The sequence below is a fragment of the Drosophila gunungcola genome, unplaced genomic scaffold (assembly GCF_025200985.1).
Source record: "Drosophila gunungcola strain Sukarami unplaced genomic scaffold, Dgunungcola_SK_2 000001F, whole genome shotgun sequence".
In the NCBI taxonomy this organism is placed as follows: Eukaryota; Metazoa; Arthropoda; class Insecta; order Diptera; family Drosophilidae; genus Drosophila; species Drosophila gunungcola.
The window spans coordinates 494319-521248 of NW_026453197.1; the positions used below are offsets into that span (position 1 = coordinate 494319).

At 36.0% G+C, this 26930-nt stretch overlaps 1 protein-coding gene and 1 long non-coding RNA gene across 2 annotated transcripts in view; both read left to right on the forward strand.

Moving 5' to 3' along the window:
• Window positions 1-6002, forward strand: part of LOC128263129 (uncharacterized) — a 62417-nt gene extending 56415 nt beyond the window's left edge. Inside the window, exon 4 of the long non-coding RNA XR_008268411.1 lies at window positions 5229-6002. This is a non-coding gene — a long non-coding RNA (uncharacterized LOC128263129). The remainder of the gene's footprint in view (window positions 1-5228) is intronic.
• A 5414-nt stretch (window positions 6003-11416) lies between these two features.
• LOC128263123 (uncharacterized) lies at window positions 11417-12491 on the forward strand. The gene has a single exon (XM_052997846.1). It carries the CDS (start codon window positions 11598-11600, stop codon window positions 12363-12365), a length of 768 nt encoding a protein of 255 aa, XP_052853806.1. The 5' UTR covers window positions 11417-11597; the 3' UTR covers window positions 12366-12491.
• The last annotated feature ends 14439 nt before the right edge of the window (window positions 12492-26930 follow it).

Genomic DNA, 26930 nt, shown 5'->3' on the forward strand with positions numbered 1-26930 from the left:
ACACCCCTTAGCGAAACGTATACACTTTGCTAATTAATAATCCTAGAAAAAGACATAATAATCACAAGGGCTTTAAAATGATTTTAAAAGGTGTCTAAAGTATGCAATCGAAAAAGTATTTCGGACTTCAACATTCAAACGATTCTGTGGCAAAAGCAGATAATAAGAAACTATATGTAACATGGATAAAGTTTATTAATTTGTTTTTTATCGGCTTGTTCTTAAATTAACGATTATTAAAAGAGAATACGCCCAGCGATTCTTGGATTAAAGGTACGGGAGAACGAAGAAACCGTGCGCTAAGTTCAATATACATGATGACATGAGCCACTCATGCCAGGATTTTTCTCCCCTTGCTCCTGCCTCCTTTTCACTGGATTGAGTGACACGTCGCCGTTTCGGGTGATGAAAATTCCATGTGACGTTCGCTGTAAGCTATATGAGGGGCGGGCTGAGCTTAGGGCGTGGCCAAGGCAAATACCTTTATTGTATGTCAACGTGTCAAAGCCAAAAGCGCCAAAGTCAATTCGACTTGTGGTTGTCGCTCCTTGTCGTTGACAATTTTCCAACAAGTTTTTTCTTTTGCTTTTGCACAATTTTCCACACGCGCTACAAAATCACCCCCGGCTGCCTTAGATTGGCTTAGCTTTTGGCCAAAATGTTATGGCCCGGCTTTAAAGCTTTGACTCTAAATACACTCGCAATGACTCAAGAATGGAGCTGCAGTCCATAAAGCGACACGCACCCATTAAAACTATTTACGAGCAATTAAAATCGAGCCAGTAAAGCACAAAAAAAAAAACAAAACTGTACAAAAACGGAAAAGTGCAAGTCAATTGCATTTATCAAATGCTGCCAATTAGAGCAGGCGAACGAACAAAAGAATTTACTTTCGAAAAAAACGAAGGGGAGAGCAGTTTCAAAACAAAAGCCAAGTCAGGGCACTAAAAATTTATGACAGCAACTAACCTCAAAATGGGAATGCCACCCCGGGCGCATTACGGCCCAAATGCTGTGCCAAAGTTTGAAGAATACCCTGTACTTTAGGTGAGGCTATTTAAATTTGCCTGAATAAAGAAGATGCATTTTTCCAGATGCAACCTTAATGAAAATATAATAAACATAAGCTGTATCCAAGAAATGGGATATGAAGTTACTAAAAAAGCTCAACACATTATACAATGATAAACTTGGGGCCGTTTACTTAATGTCAGGTTGAAATCACTACTTTCTCAACACCATGTAAGAGTTTATTTGTCTAAAAACTCATAGCTGAGGTTATGTTATTGTTCATATAATTTATAATATGTTTGGCTACTTTCCTATTTCAAGATTATTTTTCCGAATTTCTTTCAGATTTCGGACTACAATCCTATTCAGTTTGACTTCATGTCAACTATTGTTCACTAGAATCTTAATTTGACATTAAGAAATTGGGGGTTAGGAATTAAATGTTAAAATATATTTACTTTTTTAAAGGGTATTTAAAATTTCAGTCTAAATACTTAAACTTAACAACCTCTTTACTTTTTGTGGTTTTTGCTTTGGCGCCAATGATGTCGAAAGTTGATTGCGCTTTAATGGCCAAGGCGGTGCGCAAAGTTTTGGCCACCATCCCCTCGCCGGTCGAGATATGCATTGGGAAAAGGAACATTTCTAATTATTTAATGGCTGCACCGCATGCAGTTTTGTTATGCAAATGGCCCCATGGCCTGCCAAATATTTACGACTGGGGGCGTGTTTGGTTGCAGTATATTTTCATTTCCAACTGCAAAGCGAAACTTTCCAATCATTATTGCAGGCGCACTCACACATGGAGTGCAGAAAACTCTCGCACACACACATGCACACTCTGCTGGGCACGTAATGGCCTCCCACCATTTTCCTTTGTGCAGTGATACGTGCGAAGCAAACAAAAAGAGCACGGCCAAACAAAAGGCGCTAACAAAAAAGAACTGGATCCACAACCATAATCGGGCTTAAAGTGCTCGGGAAACTGGGTGAAGAATTTCCCACTTAAAAGGGAAAAGGCCTAGTGCCAAGCACATTAAATTACGACTTTGGTAAAAGAAAAGGAGCCTACTTGAATTTTCAACTTTTTCCAACTGCATATTGCATACACTTGGTGCATTCAGATAAGGTGCAGGAAACGGTTGCAAATACTACATTTTTATCTGATTTCGCATTTACCGCTGGCAAATTTTCTGCACAGGCTAAGGCAATAAATATAAAATCAATCTAGAAAAGCCATTTCCGGTCAAGCGGTCTAAGGTTCCTTTCCGTGATGGAATAACTCTTAAAAAATTTAATGAACAAAAAAATGCTTAACATTTATTTTGTTTTAAAGTAACTTAGGCAGACATAAAGATGTTTAAATTATTTTGTGAAAAAAACCCATACAAAATAAAAAGCTGGGACAATTTTTTTCAAGCTTACCTCTTAAACCGAATGCTTGTTATATTAAGTTTTATTATATTCAACAAATGCTGACTTTTATAAAAATAAGTGCATTTTTCAGAATTTTTAGCTGAATTAGTCCTTCTTATATCCTATAAATCGCAGCTGAATTGGCATGTCCTTTGTAATTATTGGCTGGCTTTGTTCTGCGGTGTGAATTTCAGCAAATGGCAAGACATCTATCCCATTTCAGTTCTCCATGCTGTGCATGTGTCCTTTTGACAAGGACGTGCCCGCTAACTTGATTGCCATTTCAATTGACCGCAGTTTTAGAATGCTCTTTTTGCCATTGCCATTGCCATGGGCTGTGGAATTGGCAGCTACAGCTACAGCTTCTGGCTTTTGTGAGGCTGTGGCTGCCTTTTGTCCACTTCCGCATCATTACGGACCCTGTCGCTTTTGTCGGTCTGATCTATCCATCCCTCCCACCATCTGCCTCCAATACGCCCGTTTTTCGGCTACCATTTCCCGGCTAACATTTTCCGGCTTTTTCTAGCTTTTTGTGGTTGGCGGGCGGCTAATCTGTCGCGCTCATTGAATGCCCCGAATAGAAATCTGGAGTCGGGTCAGTCGACCGGAAGTTGCCACAGCTGCCGGATGCATCGATAGCCATTTGCCATGTGTGGGATATGTGTATTGTTCAGATAGTATTTTCTCCGCATTTCTGCCCGGATTTTCTGAGAGAGGAATTTCAATTAGCGTTCGCCTTTGACTGAACTAGAGCGGGAAAAGTATGCTACAAAAATAGTTGCGGTAAAGGAACTCTTTTCTATTTAAGCTGAAGAGATTTTTCAAGCTTTTAGCTCTTAAGAGCTAAAAAGTGGAAATCTGGTTAGATATTTCATAGGTTTTTCTTTTAATTGCGTTGCAAAAATATTGACTTAAAGAAAATCTCTTTGATATCTGAAGAATAGGGGGCTCTAAAATGCATATATAAAGCAGCGTGAATTTTTTGTTGCTGTTTTTATATTTACGACACAATAAAAAAAAGCAGCTGGATCTTTTGTATTGCTCTAATTTATATTTACTACACAATACAAATAGAACCGCAAGATAAATATGCAAGAATTTAACGAAAACATTAAATTTTCTTGGGCCAAGCCAAATCACGATAACAAGCCACAAATCAAGCGGATGCCGAAACGAAATTGAAACATAAAAAAAATTAAATGAAATGCTGAACCGAGCAAAACGACTCAAATTAATAGTGTCTTGAAGGGCGAAGAGAAAACATTTCAATGGCCAGACATCCTGGCATGCTGGTACCCTTAAAAAAGGAAGAAGAAAAACCCGAACGAGTACAGGAAATGTGCAGGGCAGACAGTCGAAAAAAGAAAAGGAACCCGAGCAGTCGGCAACTTTAAACAAAAACATCCTTTCTGCGGTTGGTGCAAACTGAAACGAAATGAATCCTGCTCAGAAGCAGAAACCATTGCCTACTTTCGGGCGTTTAGACCGGCACTTTTCAATTTAGTTGCCATCGCCAATTTGCACAGACAAACTGCAGCTGCCACAAACAAAGTTTGCCGCTCGGCGAGGAAAAATCTAGAGTCGAGTTCTCTCCGAGTTGATGGCCTTTTAAAGCCATTTGAAGCGATTTCTGCCATGGCCAGTGGCAAATTTTCAGCGCCAGCACCACCGCCAAAACAGCAAAAGACCAAAAACGCTTTGCGGTTTTTTCAGCTGCTCCTTCTTCTTCCACTGCGGCTTTTCCGCCGCAGTTTTGTGGCCAGCTCCCAGCACTTTCCACCAGTTTTCCGTTGTGTGTCTGTTCATGATTTATGTTGTCTCGCCTTGGAGCTGCAAAATCTTGGGTCGGCAAGCGCGAAAAGAGGAAAAGTACGGGGAAAAACACCACTTGTCAGTCAATGCAGTTGGAGTCTTGGAGTTGTTATGGAGTTAACCTTTTATTGAGGAACAAACAAGCAAAAAACTAAGAGGAAAATGCTCGGTGGAACATGCAAAAGTTGAAGCGATTTGCTTCGTAGAAACTTTGCGGTTTTTGTCCCACCCACACGTTTCCACCTGTTTTCCACTCACCTCCGTTGTTTGCCCAACTTCTTTAAGTGAACCTAATGGCCTGATGTCTTCGATGAGTTTATTTGTTTGCCCAACTTCTGTTTGCCTTGCCCTGGACAATTTAGTTAAGAAAATTATCGTTTGGCCGTCAAGTGTTGACTCGGCTTTCGCCCACTCACATGTGTTCTGAAGCAACAAAGTTGCAGCAAAGAAGTTAGGTGGAGAGTGCTTGACAAGCTGAAATGTTGACAGGCAGGAAAACTTGAATATGAAAGTTGGTTAATTGAATTGAATTCATTAGGAAGCCCACAGAGTTTACCGAAATAAATAATTACATAAAATAGATACTAAATAAATAAGTAGGAAATAGACAGCTAGTGAAATAAAGTCTCGCATCTAAGCAAACAGATTGTATTCAATTCTTTTGAGACTTACTTTTTCTGTGCTTATGTAACCAAAATCAAATTAGTAGACTCAAAGCAAACAATTAATTTGTTACGAAACAAAAGGATTATTTAGCAACAAGGAATATAGGGTTATTTATAAATAAATTCACAAATAAAACTTTGGCCCTTGTGCAATGTCACCTAAATTAATAAGCATATAAATAAAAGTTGAACCAGAAAATTAGCCTCTAATTAAACCCAAAGCTTATCCACAACTGCAAGCTTTGCTAACTAAATATTCCCTATTGGACAACACAGCGTATACGAAATATACTAATCAACTTTCAAATATTTCTCTGCTTACAGGAAGCCACATGTTAACTGCCAACCTCTGCCGGGCAAAAATTCCCATGACATGGTCAACAAGTTTATGAAGGTAACACAAAAAAAATACCTACACGGTGGTCCAAAAATGGAAACCACTAGAAAAACTTCATCTACAACTGCCAACATCAGAGAGAGAAGGGAAAAAGCAAACTTTGCTACCCACTTGATATGTTAAATCTGCGTGAATTTATCAACTTTACTAATTAACAGCGTTTCCCCTGCAGCCCAGAGGGCCAAAATCTGTTTACATTTGCAACATGAGAAATTGTTGGGCCAACAGCAACAACACACGGGGCCATAACTTGTTAACGGTATCACTTATGTAAGTTCATTAGCAGCAAAGCCCAGCCATCAATCAAATCAGCAAGCTGGCCAACTGACTTGGCCAACATCGGTTCGGTTAGTTTGCGTTCGCATTTCTCGACTGGAAGTGAAATGAAAATTAGAATGAGCGCACACACACACGTTCACGGAGATCGACTGATGGAGTGACAGGTGAGTATATGTGTGCGTGTTCGTGTGGAGCAGGATTCCAGGCTCCGTGTTCGGGGTTCGGTTGTCCTTGTTCCGGTACGGATCCTTGGACAATGCCCGAGGGCAACGCGTTGTCACGTGAGCGGAGAGCAGGGCAATCAACGAATCAGGCAACCAATCAAGCGGCGTGTGACATGCAACTGAAGCAGCTACGTGACCTCGATGAACAGAGAATCCCAGTCCAATCCAAGTCCATCCGGGGCAACCACAGTGGTGCCATCACCTCCTGATTTATCTTTACTTTTCATTTATACTTGTTGGTTAAACTTGCTCTTGACAACATCTTCGACATCTCTTTATTAGCCTTATAAAAAAAAAAAAAAATAAAAATTAATGCTTCTTGTGCATAGCTGCTTAGAAAAATTCAAACAATAAAAAATTAATTTGGACGGTAAAGGACAGTAAAGTCTAACAGCCATATAGAAAGCACTATAAACAATTTAATTATCGGCACACGCACAGGCAAAATTCTGTTCAAAGAAGATCTACAGAAATATCTTGGGTTTTAAAATAAATTTGAAATGTGTCTAAAAGTATGGAAAAGAAAATAGTAACAATTTCGTACTAAATCTATCACACTTTTAGATTAAAGATATATTTTATATTGTAAGTTGCATAGGTTTAATAGTTTTATAAAAGAAAGAAGAACTTAGAGTGTAAATATAATGTGGAAGCTATCGAATGCGTGGCTTATAAATATTAAATTATATACATTACCTGAGAAGATTTTCCAACGGTGGTCCAATAGGATTTAATAAAATTGCCAATTAACTACCAAGAAATTTTAAGCATTATAATTTGTTTGCAATCAAGCTTTACATTTAAAAATAATTTTCTCGTACACTGGTTAAAAAAAAAGTAGAAATTCATTCCATTTTGCACTCAATTAAAATATTTTTCTATTTAATTTTCATGCATTTCGGTTAATTTAATTTGACTTCGGAATTAATTTATTAATTATTTTTTTCGGAATAGACTTTAATATCTGAAAATTTAATTTGAATTTAAGCCATAATTAATTAAAAAAAATGCATTTAAATGAAATAGAAATTCTTTGAAATCTTTTATATATATTTAATCATGCAACTTATTACGCATTGTAATTAAAATTATGATTAAATATTTCATTTAAATATTAAGTATAACATTTTGAGTTCAATAGTCAGATTTTTATTTTTACTATTCAATTATTGTATCAGTGTAAAAGTTTTCTGTAAAACTTTGAACAAATATCAGACTTGGTGACTTTAATTTTCCAAAATAATTAGTTTTCTGTAAAACTTTGAACAAATATCAGACTTGGTGACTTTAATTTTCCAAAATAATTAGTTTTCTGTAAAACTTTGAACAAATATCAGACTTGGTGACTTTAATTTCCCAAAATAGTTAGTTTTTCGTAAACCACTTTTGCCACCTAAACTCCACACTGTTACCTGAGTCCGTGGCTATCTCACGGTGAGTTTCACACTCTCTATTGCATTATGGACTGGTCGAACGTGCGTCTGTCAAGATGCGAATCCTGCCCAAGGACATGGGGCCCAGGCTGCCAGTCTACGGCCCCGCATGTCAACACTCCTCCCGGCTCTAGGGCAACTCAGACAGCGATTCCTCCTCCTGCTGGCCGTTTGGTCGCTGCGACACGTCAATGCTTTCATCATTTAATTAACTGCTTCGTGCGGCTAAATGGCCAGGTGGTAACTGGAGAGGACGGATGCGTAGTCGTCCCGTCCACATCTCACGTTTCAATTTGCAAGCAACCAGGAGCCAGGAGAACGGCCACTCCTTGGAGGCTCACTTTGCATGCCACGTTTGATTGATCGCTCATCTGGGTGCCAGACTAAACGGGAAATTCGACTGTCACTTTCCCTTGGCCAGTTGGGAATTGTGAGCAAGTCAGCAGCAGACAGGTCCAAATGATGATAATGCAATGAGTAGTCGATGGATACTATTGACAGTTCCAAGCGATGGAAACTGCCACCTGGCAGCCCTGGTTACTTATACCGAATTAAATAATAAAAGCCATGCTTTGTTACATTTATTTTTGTCATAGAGATCAATCAGAACTTAAAAAGTAGACCAGAATTCAAATGTTAGTATATATTATAGTGTATTTAAATTAAATATCACTGTGTTTCTTTCCTGTGTTTCTTTCCTAAAATTAATTGGAGAGAAATATTGAAAATTTACAAAAGCAAAGAAACGAAAAGCGAAGGGTTGCCTGTTGTTATTATTGAGTTATATTTTCTAAAAACGCAGATAGTTTAAGCCAATTTGGATTCAGCTTATCCCCTTTTAGCCTGACAAATCAATTGTAACCATTTTTTGAACAACTTTTGAACGTAAGGTGCTTATCCTCCCTCTTGTCTCCTTTGCATCCTGATTACTTCTAAATGCAAAGAGAAAAGCGAGTAGAACCCAGACTATCGCATTAAGAGATAAGCGTGTGAATAATTTATGGTTTCCAAACAAACCAAACCAGCAAAAGGGAAAAGTTACACCACCTCTATCTGTACTTGGGCAGATTGAAAAGAAAGCCAAAAGCGATATTTACGTTGATTTATGTTTTATTTTCTGCATTATTTTCGAGTTTATATTTAAAACATTAGACAACGTCAGACGGCGACACAAAAGAGATAAAAACGGAGCTGAGAGCTGCAAAAATAAAACTGCAGCTGCAGCAACAAAACTCCGAGCAAATGTAGGTGGAATGTGGAATGTCGAGCTGAAAAGCGGGCATAGATAAAGCGGCAGGGTGAAAGGGCAGACAGACAAATAAAGCGGAAATGTTAACAGCAACGAATGGCGCCGGCGACAGGAGAAAAAGGAAGCGAAATTCGGGAGGGGGTGGAGGTCAGAGGTTGAGTTTTCCTCCTCCTGCATTTTCATTTTGTACACGATTTCCGCTTAAGCACATGGGACAAGCTATCCCAGCTCGATTTCCCCCAGCCATGTGCGTATAATTTATGTTGCAATTTATATATGTATTTTTCATCTCTTGTTTTTTTTCGGGGAACTTCAATTGACTGTCAGTCGAGCGGTGAAATATTCAGTGGAACAGACAGGTGAGAAGGCAGGTGAGAAGTTGCTGCAACGTTCTGTTGACATCAATACCTTGGAGAACTAAAAAGAGCAAATGCACAGATAAAAATAGGTACCTTTTGATAAATGGCAAAGTTTTTTTATTTGTGGACTGATTTAAATGATCCAAACTAAAAATATAATACTGGAGAATTTACATTTCATGAACTGCAGAGTAAGGCCCTACTTAACAGGCCATCGGAATATATAATACATATCTGTAAATAAATAAGCAAATAAATTAATAAGTCTCATGTCCTTTAAATATTTTATTAGTTTTAAATTAATATTAATTTAAATTAACCTTGTTTTTCTGTATTTTCTGTAGCACAATTCTGAACTAATTAACCAAAGCCCCTATAAAATCGAGCAATTAAATCCATAAAAAATAAATTACACTTTATATGGGGTTTAATTTTTTGATGTGTACTTCATGCAGCAGTTGAACAATTTTCTGAAGTCCTTGCTTAAACAGAAAAGATCAGGGGAAAAGAGGCAAACAAGACAATAAAGGGACCTGCATGAAAGAAGAAAATGCCAGTCAAGAGGGGTCCACAACAGAACACATTCCTTTGCAAATGTCAAGTAAATAGTTGTTTGCTCGACAATTGGCAACAGGCTGCCTAAGAACAAGAACTCCTTCAAGACAATTCCCTCTTAGAGCTTTGTCTACCATTCTTGTTATTTAAGCCCGTTAAGGAAACTTTAAGCATTAGTAGAAAAAACATAAACTGATTCTCTAAGAGACAAAAGACAACTCGTTGCGAGCGCATTAAATGGGTATTATTTGTTTAGGGAACTTAAATGGCAGTGAAAAAATAAAGTATTTAATTAATTTCGCATTTTAGTAAATGGTTTTATTACACTCTGCAGTTATTGCACAATATTATTTTAAGTTTACCAAATTGAGTAATTAATATTCAGATTGGGTAAAGAAACTTTTAATTATATTTTTACAACGATTCATTTAATTCTGCATTGTAGGATTTCGTACCTAAAAACATAAACATGTATATAATAAAAATAAAAAAAGAAAAAATCATTAAAAAAAACAAAAAACCAAGCTCATAGATATTTTTTTGATGGGTCAAATCTTCTTAATATAGGATTAAAATTTAAGTTGCGTTTTAAAAACTGAGCCTTTTAAATTTTTTCTACTCAACAACATTTTGGTTTTACAAAGTTACTCAATTAAAGCTTGTTTTGTGGATTTGAAAATTCCCTTTGGAATAATTTCCAGTAACTGTCAGAGGAGATTTTCCTGTATTTTTTCTTGTTTTTTTGCGTTGGCTATTTTTATACCTTTATCATGTTATGTGAATCTCTGATAAATTGTCTGCTGGCTGCCAACTCCAACCCGTCCACTCAGCTTTAATTTGCCTGTCATTTCGCTTTGCCTGCGAGGGCTAAGCTGACACTTGGCCCCGTCAACTGCCACTCCCACCGCTTTTCTCTCACATTTTCAGCCACGCTGCGCACATTTTGTGAAATGTAAGCGAAAAAAGGGGAAAAAGTTGCACAGGTCGCAAACTGGGGGCAAAAAAAAAAGGGAGGAGGCTGGAATGAAACTAATTACGTGGACGACTTTACACGCAGATAAGACTTAAATCACCAAAATGAAATACATTTTTTTTTAGAATAAAAGAGGGTAAAATCTGCCTCAAAACGTGCATAACGTCATTAGGTAAAAGGCTACAAAAAGTGTGAAAGCCAAGAACGCGACCACGAAGCGGGTTAATTACGCACAACAAACAATAAATTACTTGGTCCACGGAAATACAAAAAAAAAAATGGAAAAAAGGCTGAAATAAACTGAGGGAAAATAAGAAACAAATTAGTAAAAAGAGACCGTAATCAGCTTAGAGGGTTTTCTTTCTCCCTAGAAGAGATGATTAAATTTCTATGTCAAAATCAAAGGAATATTGCGTATACGCCATGTGTTTTTCGACTTTTTCGTTATATTTTAGTTTGACTTTCTCCGTGTCTCTCCTTCTCCGCTGTCACTTCTCTAAGCTCTTTTCTTGTCTCCTTCTTTCTCATTCCACTTAATTTCTTTGACTATTTCACATTATTCGCTGGCTTTGTTTTTGCGAGCTCACACAAAAACAAAATAGACTAAGAAAGCAACGAAAAAAAGGCGAAGGAATTTTTTAATTATAAAATGTGTTTATCCGGAATTAATTGTTTTTTTCTTGTTGTTATTTTTATTTTCATTTTAGCAGCTGTCCCGAAAAAAAGTAATCCAACAAAAATATAGTCTTTTTATCTCTTCATCTCTGTTTCACATTTCTCTTTGGTAAATTACTCGCATTTTAAGCTTTGACTTTTTGTCGTGTCAAAAAGAGAGAAAAGAAATTTATCCCCGGGGATTATTAACCTTTTTTTAGAAACATTTGTGGGGATCTTTTCTTTAGAATTCAAAGTTGTAGATGGAATAAATAATATATTTTTTAAAATCCCGCGGAGCAAAAAAGTCCAGCAAATAAAAGAGTGCTTTAATTGTAAACGTAACCTGATTATAATTTATTTTCCAAAATATATGTATAGTATTCCAACTACCGAGTATTTACGTACATTTCCAACCCAAAGTTTTTTATACAATCCTTGAATTTCCCATCAAATAGTAGTTCCGACTCGGCCTCATTACAACAGTTGATTTTTACAATAACTTTAGATAACTTTTTTCCCTATGTGTTGAAGCTTTACGAGTAATATAATTCAATCTCCACCCTCGAAATGAGTGCAAATAATCAAAAGCAAATGGCCATCAACGCAGGATTAACCCGCAAAACGAAGTGCACCCGTCTGGAGAATCCACCGATGTCCCAGTCATATCGCCAGCAAGTCAACGACGATTTCGGACAACCCAAGGAAAAGATTCCAAAGATGAGTAACAATCGACGGAACAAGTCATCCAAACAGCAGGTGCAGGATCCACCAACAACACGCACCAAAGCTGTCGGCCCCGATACGAACCAGATGAACTATTTTGATCAGACTCGGGCCTCCAAAAATCCGATCAGAGCCGTCGGCGGAGGAGGAGGTGCAGCAGTCGTGGCTCAAAAATACCAAAGCAGGTTAGATCTAAACAACCAAGCATCGAAGACAATTCGACCACCGGAGACCTCAGGAAGCATTCAAAAATTGACACTCAAAGAGATCAGGGAATTCAAGGAACCAAAGCTGGTAAAGGAACCCAAAGAAACCCGAGAATTACAAGAGACCAAAGAGTTCAAGGAGCTCAAGGAACTTAGGGAACCTCAAGCACACAAGGCACCCAAGGATGCCAGGGAAAAGGTAGCCAATAAATCGCCCAATCGTGCCTCACGACACAATAGCAATAGAACCAAAAACTACTTCGACAAATACCTAAAGTTCGCCTTTGATCTGAGCACTCCTGAGGGAGTCCAGCAACTAGATGCCCATTTCTTTCCCAACCAATCCATTGGCCAGGATCCAAATGCCCCTGCCAGCTCAAATCTTAAGCGAGGGGATCAGTTTTAATTTTATGTCAAGCCAAAATTGTCAAGTTTTTAACGATGCGATTCTTAAATTGCAGCGACTATATGAGTATACCTTCAAATTATAATTGTAAAACGCAAATGTTACAGATGTTAATAAAATTTGAATGTCAATTATAATAAATTGGTTAATTTTTGTACTTTTATTTTTGCAAATACGTATGCATACATATCACATACAGTTTGAATGCAAAATATTAGCTTAAAGCGTATATACTATTTCTCTCTTTCTCTATGCAAATGTATAATGCTTTGTACAACATAATTTCACGCACACACACACTGACACCCACACTCTGGCATACTTACCAACACACACGAACTGCTTATTCAGCAAAGCAACAAAAGCTGCGCGTTGGGCATTGTAAATCATAATCAAAACAATAGAACAAATGAAGCTAATGTGCCGCATGCAAAACAACAACCGGATAAATGAGTGGCAGAAAGAGACGGACACCATGGGTAAAAGGATATATGATCCTGGCCATGGCAAACCATTAAAGCAAATTAAAATGCGGAATATCTGTTGAAGAGAATCAATTTCCACATTTGTGGATAAAGTTTTGATTACTTTTTAAACAACGGGAACAAATTTGTATATTATTTGTTTATTTATTAAAAATCTACTTATAAATACAAAGCAAATAATATTTAAAAAAAATAGTCAAAGAAGCCCCTGGACAATAAATTTTGTATAATTATAATAGTGGTAAGCCTAAACTGTGTTCAAAACTGATAAATGACAAAAATTGTTTCCATTTAAAACCTACTTTTAGATCATCATGATGTCGAAAAAATGAAGCTTAGGGTATGCAACTACACTTTTTAATAGCCTACTATTCCGATTAAAACATAATTTATAGTCAATGTCGACTGACCGATGCATTGTGCGTATGCACCTTTTATTCAATTAATTTTTCTCATAGCAAAACAAAATATTAATAAAATCGTTCCCAACAATGGCGCGTAAATAGTGCGAATTGATTTATGCGACTGCTGGCGCATTGATATAACCGGTCCCAAAGTACAACGAATCGTGCTTAATGAAATGCAAACAGTGCACAAAAGAAACTTGATTCAATTTTGTGATATTAAACAAATTATTATCTGCAACGCTGTGTGTAGCTGGTTGACATCGGGTCAGATCTATTTTTTCAAAGTATTTGGTCCCCTTCAACCAGCTGTAGCCAGTGGTTGGTGACAACGAAATAAGAGTGAACTGTGATAGATGGCAATCACAAATGCCTGTTTTTATGCAAAAAAATAATAATAAACAATAAACAAAAGTTAATTGACACAAAGAACATTATTTTCACAAAAAATTAAAGCATAAATAATCTGTTAAAAAATGGGCAATAGGTGTGATAAGAATGCATTTTAATTCATATATGTAAGTTAAGCAATTCTGATGATTTAATGGAAGCAATCAAAAATAGTATTTTACTGCCTATTAACTGGATTTTGTAGTCCTTGATTTCGATTGCTACAAGTCTTAACTGACGATGTCATTGCTTGTTCATGGGTACCTAATAGGTATGGGTTAATAGGTACAAAAAAATAATTAAAAGAATTTGAGATTTAATCAGTTATTTGGATGAGATGAGATAAAGTAAAAATAAATATTAAACAGCTGTAAAAAAAAATTAACTTCCGAAATTTGAAACAAAATTGCGTTAACTAAATAATATGGAACACTATTTAAAAAGTAAAAAATAAAAATTTGATTAATGCTATAGATTATTTCTAAGCAACAAAAATTGTAGGTCCTAGAAAATAGAGAAAGGTTAAAAAATAATTAAAGTATTCTTAAGACTTCAAAAACTTTTACTTTTCTGATTACAAAAAAAGCAGGTTTAGAAAGCTGGATTTAGTCATAAAAGCGAATAAACAATGCATTCGATTACTCAGATTATCGAAATCAGATAGGATTTGGGAAAAGGCACTTTGGCCGCTTCACCCCAGTTTAGGCCAATGCATGAAATTTTGCTGTGCAGACAATTTGGTGTACTTCGGGAAGACCAATAACTCACTTTGATGTCGAATGCATTAAGGCTAAGAGCATTACGTATTTGTCGATTTAATATATTCGCACACACACACACACTGTTATGGCAATTGTGTGTATTATATGCAAATATTTGACGAAATTCTGGCAATGGCAAATACATGTGCTCCGCTTGATAAAGTCAAACATTTTGCAATATGCAGTGGCTTTTCACTTGTTCCCTGATTCTTATCCAAAGCTTATATTTCGGTGAAGCCCGAACGCGGGCTATCGAACAGTATGAATTTAATTAATTTTATAACCAAGTGGGGTGAGTGAGGAATGGCCACTCAATTAGTTAACAAGCTGCGTTGGCATTTGCACTCTAATCAATTCGACTGCCTCGTCCGCAATCTGTTCTGAAAATTTGGCAAATCAAGTGATATGTAAATATCCCCCACTACGAAAACGAACTACAATTAATGAAATGTCTGGAGAGCGGATTAGAATTGTTGAAAAATTAAGTCTTCTGCACAATTGAGCGTTAAATTGATTGCACCAACTAAGCGAAAACAATAAAGCTTAAATGAAATGATTGTCTTAAATGAAATAGAATTAAAATAGAATTAAAAATCATTAAAATTTAAAAAAACATAATTTGTTTCCAACATAATTAAAGACAGTTCGATTTATTTTTAGATAGATTAGATTTAGATTTTTAACTTAAAAACATTAAAGTTCATTAAAGAAGTTCATATACCCTTGCAGCTATTGCAAGAATTAAATATTTTTGATAACATTAAAATTATGATTTACTTGCGTATGTTTAAAAACATTGAAGCTATGATGATTTTCAGCTCAATTATTAGATAGTTATTTTATATATTTTTATTATTTCTATGGGAGCTATTATTTTCCGATTGCTCTTATGGGAGCTATATGCTATAGTCGTCCGATCCGGCTCGTTCCGACTTATATACTACCTGTATAGAAAGACAACTTTTGGGAAAGTTTCATGCAGATAACTTTAAAACTGAGTGACTAGTTTGCGTAGAAAAGGACGGACGGACAGACGGACGGACATAGCTAGATCGACTCGCCTAGTGATGCTGATCAAGAATATATATACTTTATAGGGTCGGACATGTCTCCTTCATTGCGGTGCAAACTTCTGACTTTAATTATAACAAGGGTATAAATATACATTTGTTAGACTGGCTTAGCTTTTAAATAACTCAATACTTTTGAGTGGCATTAATAAATAACTGACAAAGTTTACTGTTCTTTGATGTTCTTGAAAAAAACTCGAAAACACATTTTTGAGTGTAAAGAGCTTTTGCAGTTGAGTCATATAAAAAATTATTTTCCTTTTTTTAATGATTAAAAAAAGCTTTAAGAAATAAGATAAGGAAGAAACCGCTTCGTTGGGCAAACTTGATCAAAGACAACTTTGGCCGGCACGTCCATAAATTATTCAATTATGCGCAGCCCGAAACGAATCGAATCGAGCTGAAGTCAACCCAACTGAATTGAAAGTTCAAATTGCATTGAATTTTAAAATGGTCGTCGTTTAATGAAGGCCCTGCGAAATGGAGCAGAAGCGAAAAATAAAGTAAAAAACTCAAACGCTCTCGCACTTTTTTCTGGCCAAATGAAATTCAATTTAATGTAGATTTACATGCACTCGTCGAGGTCGAAGCAGTTTTTCTTTATTTTCCAATGCGAACGCTTGACAAATCACCGCACTGAGGGGTGGAAGTGGGTAAAAGTGGGAGGACCGGGGGGTGGTGACTGCGGCCGTGTCATGAAATGAAATCGACATGAAACCAACGTGACCAACGTCATTAATTATCGCCGGCAATGCCGTGTTCTGCTAATTACGACATGACCGGCACCCAGAATTCCAGCCTCACTGCTCTTCAGGATCTGAACCCCAACTCCCATTTCAACTGAGGTGATTTGGGGCAAGGGTCTGTCCGGAATCACCGGCAACGTGATGGCGCACACTTTGCGTTCTGGCCACGAATAAAAAGTGTGTGCGGTCTGCCGCAAATTTATATGATTGGGAAAATGTGCAGCTCTGGTTGGTCTCAAAAAGAAATTCACTTTCATATATCCGAGAAGGTTTTGGCAAATTAATGTAACGCCGGTTTAATGTGCAAATAGTTTAAGACGAGCACACGCAAAAGTATTACACTGAAAAAGGTAAGTCTTCGAATCTGAATTGATAAACTTGACTGGCTATATTGAATATCCTTTTATAAACTTAATCACAATTGAATTAAATGAAGAATTCTGCGAGTCCACAATGAAAAAAATAATGAATTACTACAATGTATACTAAATACAAATTCGACTTAAATTTGTATAATAGAAGATTACACAAACTGAACAAAAAATATTCTTAATCAGATTCTTCTAGATTTTATAATAACCAGCTTACCAAACTTATTCTTTTTTTTGGAATAACAAGATTTTTATACCCTTGCAGAGGGTATTATAATTTCAGTCAGAAGTTTGCAACGCAGTGAAGGAGACATCACCGACCCTATAAAGTATATATATTCTTGATCAGCATCACTAGGAGAGTCGATCTAGCCATGTCCGTCTGTCCATCTGTCAGTCTGTCAGTCTGTCCGTCCGTTTCTACGCAAGCTAGTCTCGTAGTTTTAAAGCTATCAGCATGAAACTTTCCCAAAAGTTGTCTTTCTATTGTAGGTAGTATATAAGTCGGATCGAGCCGGATCGGACGACTATAGCATATAGCTTCCATAGGAACAATCGGAAAAATAAATAAAAAAAATTATAACTTTGGTGTTTTTTAATTTTTTTTTTAGTTCTTCGAAATATAGTAATGGTTAAATATTTCAGAATTACGGTTTAAATTTCAACAAAATCGGACGACTATAGCATATAGCTCCCATAGGAACAATCGTATAGCTGCCATAGGAACTATCAAAATTAAGCTGCAAATCATAATAGCTTCAATGTTTTTAAACATACACGCAAAATTTTAACGTTTTCAAGATGAAACAGCTGCAAGGGTATATGAACTTCGGCTTGCCGAAGTTTGCTTCCTTTCTTGTTTAATTATAAATTTATTTCTTCCATTCTATTTTTTTCTATTTTCTATTTAGTTTGCTATTTGAATGGAATTGTGTAAATTTATTTTTGTTGTGAAAGTTTAAAAAAATTTCTATGTTAATAATTAAATACTAATCAACGAATAAATATTTCAGACTTATCAGGCGGTCAAAAAAAAAAATTTACGAGTTTCTTATAATTAAGCAAAGTCAAATTTTTTACATTTTTACATTTACGCTGAATAAATCAAAAGTTACTATTTTCAGTTCCGAGTTTCTACATTTCCAAGGAGAAAGGGTTAAAATAAATACATTATGATTTACTTGCGTGTATGTTTAAAAGCATTGAAGCTAGGATGATTTGCAGCTCAATTATTCGATAGTTCCTATGGCAGCTATATGATATCGATTTCCGACTTCAATATAATTAAAAGCGTAATTCTGAACTGTCAAATTTTTAAAAAGTCAAAAAGAATTAAAAATTAATTTTTGCAATAGCTGCAAGGGTATATAAATTTGGGCTTGACGAAGTTTGTTTCCTTCCTTGTTTTTTAGCTTTTTTCGGAGATGTTCGACAAAGCCAAATCGGCCGAGCGACTAATGCCGGCTAGTCAAATCTGAGTTTAGTTGGCATGGTGATGAGGGGTTATGAAGATCAAGGCAGTGTTTTTTATTGTCCCGGCTAATAAATATGTAGATTAGCGCGGAGCAAATTTAATTAAACATTTTAAGGTTCTTCTCTCAACTCTCATCTCCAGAAGATATTTTTTGATAAATGTGCGTTTTAGAGTTCGGCCATTGACTTTATTTATTCCAATTGGCATTCTTATAGTATGAAAACCTTGAAACTTTGCAAACATTTTTAAAACCATTAAGTGCACTTCAAATCAACCATTTTAATCGGTGAGCTTAAGGTTTTTACTGCAGAGCGTAAGTTTAATTCTTATCATTTACGACCTCATCTGATTTTGAGTACGTGATACTCAATTTCGAATTCTCCCTTACAACGAAAATCCAATGAAGAAGCAATTGATTTTAAACGGAACCGAGCGTAATCTCTAACACTAGCTTACAAAATAATATAAAGTAGATTTAAATTTCTGAAATGCGCCTAACATATATAAGATAAGAGTAAGTGTCGTTAATTTTATTTAAGTCAAACTGGTAAAATTCCTTTACTTAATTTTGTAAAATAGTGTAACTTATGCCGTCGTGTGCTCAACATTAATGTTTTCTATGCAATCAACTTATAGTTTTGTTTGTCTAATCTTGTGATGAGGTTGAGTTTTTGGACGAAATGCGGTGCCTTATAGTTCTCATCCTTTTCGGGATTAACGGGCTAACAGCCTTCACAATAAATCAGGTAAAATTGATTATTTATTATGTCGAAAAAGTAGCTTATTGTTCTTACTTTTATGACAGCACCAAACCGAAGCTAGCCTTGGCAATGTGGTAGTGGGTGAAAAAATCTACCATTTTCAGAACAATGAACAACTTAGATATTCAGATGCTCTACTTAAATGTGGAAGCATTGATGCTCGCCTACTTAGGCTACAAAATGAAGAGGAGTGGATCGCCTTAAAACAACACTTGGATTCGCAAAAAAGCTATTTTTTAGATATGACTGACTTTAAGGGAAAGTATATATCGCCGTACAATTCAGATATTGTTGCTTTTCTAAAATGGGAATCGAACACACCTAGTGAGATGAATTTACTTGAGAAATGCGTGGAGTTGCAATCTGGAAATCACTTTATGAACATAGTAAACTGCTCCGACAAAAAAAATTATATATGCGAAACCGAGTTTCCTATAGCGATGGATCAAAGCGCATCTGAACAAGATTGGATCAAAGAAAAAAAAAAATCCAAAATTATTTGGTTTGGTACTCCTATTCTTTTGGGTAATATTAAGAATAATGTGTTTTATTAAAAAAGTAGATGATGATCTTAATAATTCTTAAACAAAATTTTAAAGTTTTTTTGTAATAAAGATTTTTAAAATTTTCTATTTTTCCCTATATTTTCCAAAAAATTCTTTTTTGTTAAATAATAATAATAATTCTCGGGAAGTCTGAAGATAATAAAGATAAGTTGAATAGAAAAGTGATTGTTCAAGACAAGGCTTCGGCAAAGTTTCTTAGGAAACAGCAAGAAATGTTATCAGGGCCCCCAGAATAGGACAGAAGGTCATTAGGAACATCGCTTACTTCAAATTGGGGGAATAAAAATATTACATATTATTTTCAATGCCAAATTAAAGAATGACACTGCAGCCTCTAGATCAGTACATGATTTTAATGAGGACCAATCAACAGTACTCAAGCCGAAGTTTATATATCCTTGCAGCTATTGCAAAAATAAAATATTCTTGAAAACATTAAAATTATTATTTACTTGCATATATGTTTGTTCCGACTTATGTACTACCTGCAATAGAAAGACAACTTTTGGGAAAGTTTAATGCTGATAGCTTTAAAAAAGAGAGACTAGTTTGCGTAGAAACGGACGGACAGACGGACATGACTAGATCGACTCTCCTAGTGATGCTGATGAAGTATATACATACTTTATAAGGTCGGAAATGTCTCCTTCACTGCGTTGCAAACTTCTGACTGAAATTATAGTACCCTCTGCAAGGGTATAAAATGGAGAACGGACGGTATTGTCGAGTCCCCCGAATATTAAATACCCGTTGCTCAGTTATTCACTTTGAAAATACACATGCCCCCAGAAAACCATCGAGTTATGCGTGGCACTTTACACATCGAATATCCAAAAAATGTACTTTTATAGTTTCCGAAATATCGTTGTTGAGAATGAATGAATATATATACTTTATAGGGTCGGAAACATTTCCTTCTACTTGTTACATAGTTTTCTACGAACACAACAAATCCTTTTACTCTACGAAAAACGGGTGTAACAATTTATTAACTCCCCCGACTAAAATACAAAACAAATCCATCAAAAATCCACCCACATTTGTAAGGGGCAAGAACGGCGCTTGCTGCATTTTCCCCCAATTCATTTGACATCGCATTGTGACCATTTTCTTTGGGAAAATCCGCAGCGAACCGGCAACCAAGTGAATTTTGTCGAAATGCTTAGGAATCCAATGAAGCGCCAAGGATAATGGAAGGACCTCGAGGAGAGCGATGAAGAGCTGCTGACCGCACCATTCATTTTGTCATTTTGCAAACAAGTCGCTGTAGAAGATAAGTCGCGCCAAGTACGAAACTTAAGCCACTGAAGCGTAAGATACACACAACAGCAACAGAACGAGGATGCTGTCGAGCAAGTTGAGCAGTAAGGAAATTTCCAACAGGAAGCAATAAAGGAGCAGCAACTAGAAGTACCAGTAAAAACTCCAAGGATAATTTTTCCAATAAAGAGACATTCCATAACATTTAATAGCAATGACCATATTATTTTAAGTGGCAGAAAACTACAACTTGTCACACATTTCCATTTACCTTAATCGCGATATGTGAAAGAAAGAAAGTACCGATAAATGGAATTTACTCAATGGAACAATTATGCGTCTTAGCTACTCCTTAAAAGCAATTGCAAGAAAGTAAATATTCCGTAAGCAAATAGTAATTTAATTAATTAAAAAATGTTACTCAGTTTTAAGAAAACGAATGGGAAGGGCACACTTCTGATTCGGATAAACAGGAAGTGGTCGAAAAAATTTGACTTACATTGCGATTGGGACAGGCACTTCCACTTTGACATTCAATGAGGCCAAGCGACCGCAACGAGGGCTCAAAGGACGAAGGACAAAAGGCGGGACCGAAATGTTTTGCTACAAAATTTCTAAGAAGATGAATGCTTGGTAGTGCCAAGAAGCAGAAGAAACTGGGGAACGATGCCTGTGGTGGATTATTTTCGGGGTGCGGATGGTTTTGCGGTTATGTCAATATGACGACAATAGGATTTGCCACGATAAGCTTCTCTCTGGTGCTTGATTTCCTATAACTAGTGGGCAGACGGGGATTTTCCAGCTGCTCTGACGTCTGAAGAGTTAGCTGATAAATGAAATTCGCAAAGTAAATGCATTGAAGTGAGCTTAACGCACCCCCATTTCTCCCTTTTCCCGCCTGTGGTGTTTCCCCTTTGCCGACTGCCGACGTCAGCGGTTCATAAATATTTTCCCTCATTTTGCCGACTATTATTTTATGCCCACTTGTCAAAGCAAAGTGGAACACAATCCACACAATCCAAAATAAAGCATGTTTTGGCCGTTGGTTTAAGGTTTAAGAGACAAATATTATATCTCAACGAACTTTCGGTTTGCTTTTATTTATATCTAAATATGTTTATCCAATTTGTACATTTGTAGTTAAGTTTTTACTTTATATTATATTTTTGCCAACTTTACTTTTGTAGTATTAAACAACTAAACCGCTACAATTATTGTTAAACTTATAAGTTATTTTAAAGGAGGTTTTTCAATTGCTTCTCATTCAAAACAGTTTCATAATATTTGAAGTCCCATTACCAACTTAAAGAAAGTCCACTCTTTTATTTTTATTAATTAAAATTTTTTGCAGCTCCTGAAACGAAAACTGTGCAACAAAAAGACATTTTAAATATTGAAATACTTTTAATATTTGTAAAACTTTTTTAAAAATTTTGTAATTTTATAGCGTTATATATTTCTAAATGCCCAGTTAACGAATAACAATTTTTTTATGAAGATTAAACATATTCTTAAAGTAAGTATTCTTTTATATTTTAACTGTGTAAAGAACAAAGAATATATAAGTTTGTTAATTATTAACATAAAATTCAAAAGGAATCTGTCAGGTTTTGTTTGAGTTGCTTTTGTTGTGTAGGCATATAGGCAATTTATATGCAATACTTTTGTGACGCCCACACAATTTGTTTGCAATTAAAAAATGTAATCGACCCTGATTTGCTATTAAATCGACCATCATTTATAGTTATGGATCACACCTGCCTGTCTGCGCCATTAAAATTGATGCACGTGGTGGACGCTCTCAGCCATGCAATTATCGTTGTTTTGTCACTTGCAACTTTCGTATTAATTGAAGTGCCACATGAAATATTTCACATTTAATGGTGAGTATTTTAAATAATTTTAAATGAACCGAGCATGGCCATTCCAGAGGGCCATTAAAGATATAATAAGTGGATGTAATTTATGGGTACACTTTTTAAAACCGCAAAAGAAGCGTAAAAAATAATAAAGGGATTTTTGCGCATTTAAAGGTACGCCAGTTGATTTTGAGGCGGATCCCTTTTTTATTTTTTTTTTTGCAAATCTTGGGCAAATAACTCATGCAAAGGACTTTGAAGGCTGAAATCTCAGCAGGTGGATGGTGGTGGATTTGCGGGGGCCCCCTTAATATGGCCATATATCTTCTGCTGACATAACTTTTTATGCCCAAAAAGGACTAAAAGGACTGAGCGTGAGATGAGTGCCAGTCCCTATCGCCTTCGTCGTCGTCGTCGTCATTGCGGGGGGTGACCTGTAGAAAGGGGCGCCGGAAATACGCTTCACGTTTTACTGAATTTGAAAATTTGAAAATTATTCATGAGCATGTGGAAATTAAATTCAGGTCCACACAAAAGAGATTTATTTGCCCGCCTATTGCCCTCTCTTTCACCCTCTCATCTATTCGTCTCTTTTGCTCGGCATGCAATGAAACGAAATGAAAAGGCTGCAGAACAGGACCAAGCGGCTATTTATTTGCCTGGAGCTCTGTCTCCTCCACAAGGATCTTCAGCTTCAGCTCCGTTTTCATCTACATCTATTGCCTTCAATTTTTTGTCGTCGCCTTCTTAGTAGTTTTCCCATACCCTTTAAAAGGGTTGGCGGGAATATTATACCTCATTTTCATTTTTTATTTAATCATACATTTCACTAAGACCTTAATTTTTGTCTTGGAACTTTTGTGAACAAAATGCTTGTATAACAATATTTTTAATACACAATGCACTTCTGTATCACAACTTACAAATACTGAAAGTGGAACATTTAAAACTTCCATAATCATTACAAAAACTTAGCATAAATCCAATGCACATAATATTCTATTTGAAAGTGTATCAGAAGGTTTCCTTCCCATTTCCGCACTTTTTGTGATGTCAGACTTATCGCAAGTTTTCCATTATAAAATTAGGTCAGCTGCAAAAATAACTCAACTCAACTATTTTACCAGTCACTCTTTTTATATGTATTTTCTGAGCTGCGGTCGCCGGGCAAATATTTAGTCGGCGAAGGCAGGCGGATGGAGTGGGCGGGTCCGGAAAATGGAAAAAATGCTAATTTGTCAGTTTTACGCTGACATTGGTCCGGATCCGAAAGCAGGGCCTTGATTCAGTGCCCCGGGAAGACGGCATCCTCCATGGCCATGGCCATTTCGGTTCCAGCCCATCCCACACCATTCCATACCATCCCATACCATCCGATCCCATCTGATGTTGGTTTGGTCTGTTGTCATAAAAATTGTTTCCATTACATTATGCTGATTTCGTGCATTTATTCAGGCCGACTGCCGCTTGCCTCTTGGATATCTGCTTTGTAGCAACTTAATTTCCATTTTTTTTTGCTGTTTGTTCCGGCTTTTTTGTCCTCCTTTTTTTCACTGCGATTTCCACTAGTGTGTATTTGACCAAAAAGCAATTTCTATTTTCTTCATATCGCACAGAAAAGTTGAATTTGTTGTGCTGCAGATAGCGATGCCAGCTGAAAAAAAAGTACTGGTCAAACAATATAACTACTTTTTTTTAAGCTTTTCATATTTTTCGATTGCCTTGGACAAGAAGATGAAAAATGGTAGTTTATCCAGCTTTTTGATAATGGGGCTGATTTCATAAAGTTCGTTTGGCAAGCTAAGCAGTGGATTTGATTGGAGTGGCGACTTATTTGGATTCATCTACTACATTAATGGGGTGAAAAAACTGATGCTCTAAAGGAATGGCTTAGATAACATCTGTTTTTAAAATCAACCATAGAAATGTAAATTAAAGACGAGACAATGACAGTATATGAAATGTAAAAATTATTCTTATATTTGTTTGTCAAATAAAAAAGGGTATACTGAAATGTTTTTGTAAATTTTGAAATATTATAAAAAAATATCAATTTAAAAAGAAAAATATAAGAAGATGAAAATGGGTAATATGTAATTTGTTTGCTAGACAAATTTAATTTCGGCAACTTCGGCCATCACGTAACACTCCTTACCTCAAAAGGAAAAAAACTCCACAAACGAATCGCATCGAAATCATCCAACCGCCAGTCAAATAACCAATAGCAACAACAACAACCACAACAACAACGCTGACAACTAACAAACCGAACAACGTGCGACATGCAACACAACCCACCAGCAACAACATGAACGAAATGAACCTTTAGGACAACGAAAAACGAGGGAAAGAAAAAATAAAAAAACAGGGAACTGTCACTTTACGCTGATTGCATCAATTGAAGCTCCACTGTGGCGCACGTCCATTCATCATCCGGTTGCTTCATCAACATGATGACATGACAGCGGCGGTTAAGACGACCCACCGATACTTGTACCCCTGTGCCGAACCCACTGAACCACCCAGGAACAACCTATGGACCACCCCCTGAAACACCGCCAACTCCCCAAACTACGCATGGCCAACCTAAACGAAGGTTTCCATCTTAAAAAAGAAAGGAAAAGAAAATCTAAAAAAAAAGGAAGTGTAATCTAGCCGGAAAAACTAAGCACCCTGATAATAAAAAGCCAAGTTATTTAGTACATTAAAATGCTTTTATTTTATACACACAATGATTTTTGTAAACTAAGACATAGTTTAAATATAAAAAAATGTAGTATTAAATCAGAAATGCCTTATTTAGGATATTGTTAAGCTTATTAAAAGAAAACGTTAAGTTGTTCATTATTTACATTAAAAAACTGAAAGTTTAATTTAGAAAGTTAAATAAAAAATACAGACAGTATAAAGAGTAAGTATTAATTCAATACTTAATATTATAACCCCTATACTCTTTAGTTTCATTTCTTTACCGAAGAGTCTTAAACTGAATTACTTTTAAACGACAGAAGTATTATGTTGGTTTTTATTAAGTCTTCGTCTAATATAAAAAAAATGTTCATAACCAATAGTTTAAAATTCATGAAACAATAGTTTAGTTTTGATGAAAAATTTGTTTTGTGTGTTTTTCTTAAAACGTAATATGAGAAATTAACAAAACAAGTAGCAAGTTGCGGTAAAAAATGATAAAACCTTTTTCAAGAGTATATAACGAAAATGAAGAAACAAAAATGTGTAGGAAGTGAAAAGTTTGCAACTTCATTTCGTGTTTTTGGGGTGACAGGGACGGGTCTTTTAAAGGGGGGTGGTCTGCACACAAGGAAAATAACGGATTCTTGCGCAAACAGAGGACTAAACGAATTTCGAAAATAGAATTACAACTTTTTCGCCCAGGACGAAGAAGACGGCACTGAACACAGGATGTCTAGAGCAAATTTGTCCGTTCGCTTGTTTCCCGAAAAGGAATTTGCGCTTGTGTTCCTCAAATTAGTGCAACGAAATGAATAGCGGTGCCAGCAATAACAATAGCAGCAAAGGAAAAGGGATAATCTAAGGGACAAGCTATAGCACACTCTAACCCAACTAATCTTTTATATGATAGACAAGATAATCCTATTAACTTCCCTTTAAGTTGGATCTTTATTTTATCTTATGGCCACAAGTTGAAGAAATATATATTTTCGGCTAGTTTTATTGGTCAATTTACGAATGTAATCTTTTGCTAAAGTCTTATAAGTTATGTTTTAGCAGATTTTTTTTTTTAACACATTTTCATTTCAGGGCAGGAATCTGTATTAAAATAACTACAGAAAATTGTATCAAAACTAAACTTAATTCTTGAAAATCTAATTTATTTTATTATGTGATATCACATGATATGTCAATATCTAAACTCTTTTAAAGAGTATAATTTTAAGTGAAAAATTTGTAACTGAGCTTCAAGCACGTTTAGCTGTCCTTTAGTCCCTATTTCCTTTTCCCTCATTTATGTGACCCTGATTGTAGCAGATATTGTTTAAGAGTGTGGAAAGCTAAAATCTCTCAGCTTCACATGACCAGGACTTTTTCCCTGGCTAATTCCTTTATTACGATTCGTTAGAGCCAACTTTGATGCAGGCTTTTGGGCCAAAGCAACAACGATGGCAATTGGCCAAAAGTAATCAGGCAAAGGAAAATGAATCATTCAAGGGGGTAGGGCTACTAAGCCCCCTCTTAACACCTTTCCAGACCTTTCCCGACGAGACCTTTCCCACTCTCTAGACGGAGTCGAAAAGTTGAGCAACTTAATTGCTTTCATTTGGGTTTGCACTGAATGCATCAATATGACGTTGATTTTTAATACTGCCAACGGAGAGAAATCAGGAGAATGAGGAGCGCTGCTCTGTTGGCTACGAAGAAATTTTCCAGTGCACTTCACT

Coding starts and splice junctions, on each gene's coding strand:
- LOC128263123 (XM_052997846.1), top strand. CDS start 11,598: ATGAGTGCAAATAATCAAAAGCAAATGGCCATCAACGCAGGATTAACC.